Source organism: Anarrhichthys ocellatus, unplaced genomic scaffold, assembly GCF_004355925.1.
Source record: "Anarrhichthys ocellatus isolate YVR2014 unplaced genomic scaffold, GSC_Weel_1.0 scaffold8, whole genome shotgun sequence".
NCBI classification, from domain to species: Eukaryota; Metazoa; Chordata; class Actinopteri; order Perciformes; family Anarhichadidae; genus Anarrhichthys; species Anarrhichthys ocellatus.
Genome location: NW_022280038.1, coordinates 10,720,586 through 10,727,309, shown reverse-complemented (window position 1 = coordinate 10,727,309; position 6,724 = coordinate 10,720,586). Strand labels below are relative to the sequence as shown.

The following is a 6,724-nucleotide window of genomic DNA, read 5'->3' as shown; positions in this document are numbered from 1 at the left end:
CTCACCTGTCTCCCCTATCCTGCTGGCCTCTCTCACCTGTCTCCCCTGCTTTAGTCCGGTGGGTGTGCTGCTGGAGCTTCGAGGTGTGGGTCCCAGCAGCCCCCCGCTGCCCAGCAGGGGCCGGGCTCCGGGCAGACTCCTGGAGGGCATCTGGAACTGTCGAAGGCTCCTCCGGGCCGACACGCTGCCTCCGACACAGCCAGCGGTGGGGAGAGAGTTGGACTGACCGAAACGGCTGCAGAACGAAACGGGAATCACAGAAACATAAAAGAAAAGGAAAAACATGTTTTAGTATTAGATTCCATTCAGATTAAGTATTTAGAAGTTTATCTTTGCTCTCGCTGTGATAGATAAATCATTCTCTCACTCACTTATGTCCACATTTATGCGATTGCAGACATGTCAACAAAGGAAAAAATGAACTTAATGGAAATCGTTGCTGACTGTTTCTAACATGTACCACTCATCTCATCATGTAAACACACCTGTGCTCTTTTCTTACATTATTAAAGTTAAAGTGACTCTGATTGAAAGCGTCTTCGTCATAGACAATGAAAACTACTGTGTTCACCTCCTCTGCGACCGGTACCCTGCTATGTCGAGGAGGGTTTTCCTTGGAAAGGACCGGAACAGCCTCTGGACCTGTTGTTTCCATGACAACAGCCTCTTCTTCTGCGTCTCGGTGAAAGACTGACGGGGAGGGGGGGGAGGGGGGGACGAACAGGGAGTACGAATTTCAAGTACAACAACTGACCGACAGATCTGAAAGATGTCTGAATATGATGCATTTATACTATGAAGATGATGAAACTCAAGCGCTTCAGAGAGACAGAGAGAAGTCTGGATGACAGCATCTCTCTTTAAACTTGATATCTGTCAACATTTTAATTTAGTGAATTATCATTTGCTGAGGGCTGAAATACGACGGCGTAATAAGACCATTGTAAGTAACAACAAACCATTACAGAGCTTAGTTTAGTTTAAACTTTAAATTCCCAATGACTGATACGAGTGTTGTCGGTTCCGAGTACATCTATGTGCTGTATGTTTATGTGGCGATTCCTCATTTTGACATGTGTGTAGAATCCAGCAGCGTGTTCCAGAGGGAGGGAGGGGGTACCTCATGGATAAGGCACTTGTCGATGAGTTGTAGGTAGGAGCTGATGTTGTCCTCGTCTGACCTCGACACCAGTAGCTGGGTACAAACTGACGAGGACGAAAGTAAAGACATTAAAACAAAGAACCTCTCTCAGTTCATGGAAACTATCTCAAGCGAGCGTGCTGGTCCGCGCGGCTCACCTTTGCCCATGACACGAGTGAACTGGCCGGGTAGATCCCCCTCGGCGATGACGCTCGCGCCCGACTCCGCCTCCCCTCCGCCGACCCCGGACAGGTGGGCGCCGGGCGCTGCGCTCTTGCCCTCGGGGCCCAGCAGGTGGCGCTGCAGGGAGGCCTCCTCTCCGCCGATGAAAGCCTTGATGGGCGTCATGATCATCTGGTGGAGCTCCTGCAGCGGGGCGCGCAGATTACTGCCCTCCAACACATCCTGGTGGTGGGTAAATTAGGGGAGGGGAGAGGAGAGGAGGGTGTAAGGGAGGAGCCGAGCAGAATAAAGTTTAAATATTCTCAACTTTTAAGCGTGGAGTCGCACCGCTCGTATACGTCATGCAGCCATTCAAATCTTTACTACTTTACCACCGACTCCCTGTCTTGACGCCGGTAGCTGTGGTGGGGCTAGCTAGCTAGTTAGCTGTGAGCGAGCTACGGAGTGTAGTGAGAGGGAATTCATGTTGTTATGGTTTAATGTAGGCTACGGTGAGCGAGCACATTATCCATTTCCCTGACCACACTCCCATGTGACAGAGCAGAGTATAAAGTAATACATGTGGTCTTCCTTCACTAATTGTGTCTGCGTGCATCATATCAATCCTCCCTCCCACCCTTCACACAGCAGCTCTCTAAACGAGTCTGTGTTAACCCAAAATACCAAGCAACGGGTGTCTTGTTTCCCCCGACCCTTCCGATGCAGCGGGAACACATTTTTAAATGAAGCGCTGGTGAAAAGGTTATGCCTGAATTTAGCTGGCCCAAGAAGTCCCTCCTGTGGTGTGCCCTTGAGCGCCATTGTCTTGTTTTGAAGGCTGACTGGAGGGTTGAGGGGTGGGGGGGGGCAGATGGGTTTAAATTCGGAGCCCAGAATCCGGCCCGGAGGAGAAATCCTTCCTGGATTAGGTGTTCCCTTAGCTGCCGTATCAGACACATAACACCGAGTGAGAATGGCCACCCTTCTCACTAACATGCAGGAAAAGAGTCCTGTGGTGTCCTCAGAGGTTACAATCACCATAATAACTCAAAATAAGACTTCCAAATAAGTCCAGGTAGGACTAGAAGCCGTTTCTGTTTGGTGTATGTAGATGAAGAGGAGAAGAGGACGTGGTAATCCGTCACTGACCTTTTCCAAGCTGCGAAGTAGGTTCTGCCTCTCTTTGAGCTTCAGAATGCTGATAACAATCTTGTGCCGTGCTCCTTTCGTGACCTTCTGTTGGAACAAAGAGTTTTGTGTCAAACACAGATTTGCTCATTGTCAAAAAGCACTAAAGGCGTTCCACATTCATTATAAATAGTTTGATCAGAGGTCTCAAGGCCAATCAGAAGAGCCGATTATGATGATGCAACGAGAGGAGACGATTTCTGTGCGTCCACTAAAATGGTTTGAGGAGTTGTGAGCAGCTTTAATATACAAAGCTGTTGAGAATATATAAATAAGGCTTCAAATACACAAAAAAAAATCTAGCTATTACAACTTCTTACACGTCCCATGAAGAACTGTAGCTGATAATCTAGATCACTCCGATAGGAATCAGTTATCACACCTCAGTGAAGCTCAGCACGTCTCCGTGCAGCTGTGCAGTATTTGAGGGTCGGATACAGAAAGAGTGAGCAGCATCTGGAGGATGTACACAGATTCCCGGTGAGCTCGTGTTAATTTTAGCTGCATCCTCCGTTTCAGAATAAACTCCTCAAACGTCTTTAAGTAGAAGCACAGCGATCTCTATGCAAGTCCTCCAACATTTAGCCCAATATTATCAGCTTCACCTGGACAAAGCTGGCGAGACAATCACTGTAAGAACCTCCAATATCTTATTTTCTCTACAGATTAAATTGAAACTGTCTGTGTGTGTGTGTGTGTGTGTGTGTGTGTGTGTGTGTGTGTGTGTGTGTGTGTGTATAATAAAAGCTGTGCCTCTAGCTGTTCTTCAGTCAGCGACATCATCTCATCGTAGGTCATCGTGGAGAAGAGAGCGGCGTACTTATGGAGACGGAGACTCTTCAGCCAGGCAGGAACATCTGGGAGGGAAAGACAAACCAATGATTACATCACTATTTAAATGAGCTGCTTGAATTATGACAGTTTCACACAACCTGCAGTGTTTGTCTTTGTTGCCAATCAGAAAAAAGAATGCAAATAACAACACATTTGTATTACTATATTATTGATCGATGTGTGGATGAAGCATTAAGTTGTTACATTGTACTCATTCAGTGGTTGGCTAGTTAGCTAACATTTTGAAAGTACATAAAACATACTTTTGACAAACTGGTAGTACATTAATTTAACTCAAGAACTAAAATAAATATATTCCGTACATCCATTTCTTTAACAAATGTATCATAGAAATATACTGTGTATAAAGCACATAGGTATGTTTGTAATATGATGTGCGATTTAAGCATTTAGAAATGATTATATATTATAGTTAGACATGCGCTCCACATGCTGCATGGATCATGTTGCGCTCCTACTGCAGAGTGTTGAGACATCTTTGTTCAGTTCTTTGTTTATCTACTAAGTTTATAACTGCAGAACAAACAAATAGTCCCTTTTTGTGCAGCCCATGAACACTGTGGATGTGTGTTTCTGCTCTGTTTGCTGTGTTTACGGTTTGTTTCCTGCTCTATATTCACCGGAGGACTCACTTTGACTCACTTGCAGACTTTTATGACAAACAGGAACTATACGGACTCTGGTCTTCCCATCGCATACGATGTGGAGCGTCATTGAGAGAAGACATCCACCTTCTAGTAAATGAATACAGACTTCAGCTGACTGTTCGATCACAATCAGACAGCTTGATTTAGATTTAGCCGAATAACAGATATCGTGATCAGAGTTTAAAACCAAGTCTGTGATGAATGCAAACAAAAGAATGTCGCCAAGCAAGTGCACCATACACCTCCATAAAAATGCAGAGAAGTCAGCACTCTGCAGACCTTATTCCAGCTCCTGATACATGACACCAGTGCAGTCTCTCTGGAAATAACAGACGACTGAAAAACTGTGTCAACGTCTTCCCCAGAAGAGAAACTGACAAACGGTCGCTTGTTCTCAGGGGGCTGTCGGTGACGAATGGAAGCACCGCTTTGCTGTTTGACAACAAGACGGAGACTCCAGTTCAGACAGCGATAACCTCAGAGTAGGTTCACTGGGGCCTGCTTCCTCTGCTTCTCCCGACAAACTGCTCTGACTGGATCAACAACGAGCCAGAGTCTCTAGCTGAAAGCCTGTAACAAACACACACCGACGGTCGTAAAGACTCTGCATTGAACTGGTCCATAAGCAGCAGACTCCAGCCGGCTACGTCATGCATATTTTAGTTTCTAATAAAACACTTTTGGTTTTCCAAGTATGCGTACATGTTACGACCACTAGCCTCCGTTTCTATGTGTCTCAGCCCCGCCCCCTACATGCTCTATAGAAATAAAGCACATTTAAGCCCCGCCCACACTGAAGAAAACAACCCATCACTCTCCATTGACTTCGTATTGCGTGAATGTGCGTCCTTGTCACTTGCGCCTGCTAGCAAACAACAGAAGAAATGCATGAACGCTGCTGTGAGGTGGGATGCACCGCCACCGCTAACAAGGTTTCCATTCCCGGGCTGGACGGCCTTCTGTGTGGACTCTGCTCGTCAGCGTGTGTTCATTGTTGACTCTAAAATTCTACGTCGGTGTGGGCGTGAAGCGTTGTCCGTCTTTGGGTGTCAGCCCTGTGATAGTCTGGCTACCTGTCCAGGACGATCCCTGCCAATGTCAGCTGGGATCGGCTCCAGCTGCAGGACACACCGAGCTCTCATCTCGTTTCTTATTCCTCCTGGATTCTCTCAGGTCATCAAACAGTGAACATTAAAAGCCTTCAACTCCAATTTACAGTCCATTCAGCAGTATAAAACAAAGGTTTTGATACTAACTTCTAAGATATTTACACTAAATAATGTTAATATTTGTCCGTTGTTCTCCTGAATGCACTGCACTGCCTCCATCTTACCATAGTAGAACATGGTATCTGCAGTTTTTACATCATTCAGATGGTACAAGAAACACTTGAAATAAGTATTTTAATACGTTTTTACAGCCTCAAGTGAAGGTAATATTTCTGAAGTTAAAATGTCTTGCACAAACATTACACCATTGTGAAACTAATTGTAATAACTTTGTGTAACATGCCCCCACTTTGCGATCATAGTTTTGTAGAAAAAGCTACATGTAGTGATTTTCACAGTTACAGTTAGTGACGTTTTTTAAGGGAAAGTAGCCATAAAGTGTTAAAAAAGGTGTAAAAAGTCACCAAATCTTGTGACACAGCCAGTACGTTGGTTGAAACTGCTGCACATATGCATTTTAACAGTGAATTGATCTACATAGTGTGCTCTGGTCTTTCCTACTCACCCCTCATGCCGCTGCCATCGTCGTGGAAGGTGCTGCGATGGAGGCCCATGCCTCCTCCTAAACCGGCCTCCTCCAGGTGCTCGCTGCCTCCGCTGCCCGAGGAGGCGATGCTGCTCTGGGGCGAGAGAGGCGCGTGGTCGGGTGCGGGGCCTCTGGCGGTCCGCAAGTCCTCCTGGGACAGCCAGACGTGGCCCAGAGGCTGGTTGCTGGGGCCGCTCATGGGAGGCGTGAGGGACACGGAGCGCTTCAGAGGGCTGTGCTGCTGGCTGCCTCCTCCACTCGTCAGGGCTGAAAGACATCGGCAAGAGCAGGAGGAGGCCGTTAGAGCTCGGGTAAGACTGGAGGAATCAAACCGGGATCAACAGATTACCCAAACACTAGTGTTTTCACTTCATGAACGTTATATATATATATATATATATATATATATATATATATACTCAGGTATTTTAACTTGGTCTGGATCTACTTTCTCTCCTTCACTTGCTTGTTGGTTTGGAGACTCAACCGGGAAGCTATGTGCCAAACACATCACTGAAGGAGGTAAACAGGAAGAACAGAGTCGGAGAGCTTCTAGTGTCGCCGCTCAGACGGGGGAAGCTGCCACCAACACTCCCGGCTCTCTCCTCCTCCTATATGCGGCCCTCCTACTGTTGCCGCTATGTATAGGACTTCATGGGCCCTGTTTAAAATAGGTGCCCAGCTAACATTACAAGTTCCAGTCCCTAAATATTAGCCATTTTCCCTAAATACAGTCTCCCACAAAGGCTGCCTTACAAGGGAAAGGATGGGAGGTACGTGCTGCTGTGGCTTGGACTGTGGCTCAGAGTGGTGGTGGTGGGTGGGGGGGGGTTCAACAGGATGTGGTGTCAGTGGCTCACAGGTTTGATGTGGTTGGACGATTATACCCCCGTTATCACCATCGTGACCAGACGAACACATTGTGAAGGGACGGGAGGAGGAACACATCTTCATCTGACTTTGCGCACCAAAAAAA

The 6,724-nt window shown here is 46.7% G+C and overlaps 1 protein-coding gene across 1 annotated transcript in view; it reads right to left on the bottom strand.

Annotated features, from left to right (window-relative positions):
• The window catches only part of samd4a (sterile alpha motif domain containing 4A), a 61,803-nt gene that overhangs the window by 25,754 nt on the left and 29,325 nt on the right, over positions 1 to 6,724 (bottom strand). The window contains exons 4-10 of the mRNA XM_031848777.1: positions 5,728 to 6,015; positions 3,245 to 3,348; positions 2,453 to 2,539; positions 1,300 to 1,546; positions 1,121 to 1,206; positions 572 to 690; positions 6 to 235 (exon numbers count right to left, since the gene is read on the bottom strand). Of these exons, the coding sequence (XP_031704637.1) occupies positions 6 to 235; positions 572 to 690; positions 1,121 to 1,206; positions 1,300 to 1,546; positions 2,453 to 2,539; positions 3,245 to 3,348; positions 5,728 to 6,015 (1,161 nt within the window). The remainder of the gene's footprint in view (positions 1 to 5; positions 236 to 571; positions 691 to 1,120; positions 1,207 to 1,299; positions 1,547 to 2,452; positions 2,540 to 3,244; positions 3,349 to 5,727; positions 6,016 to 6,724) is intronic.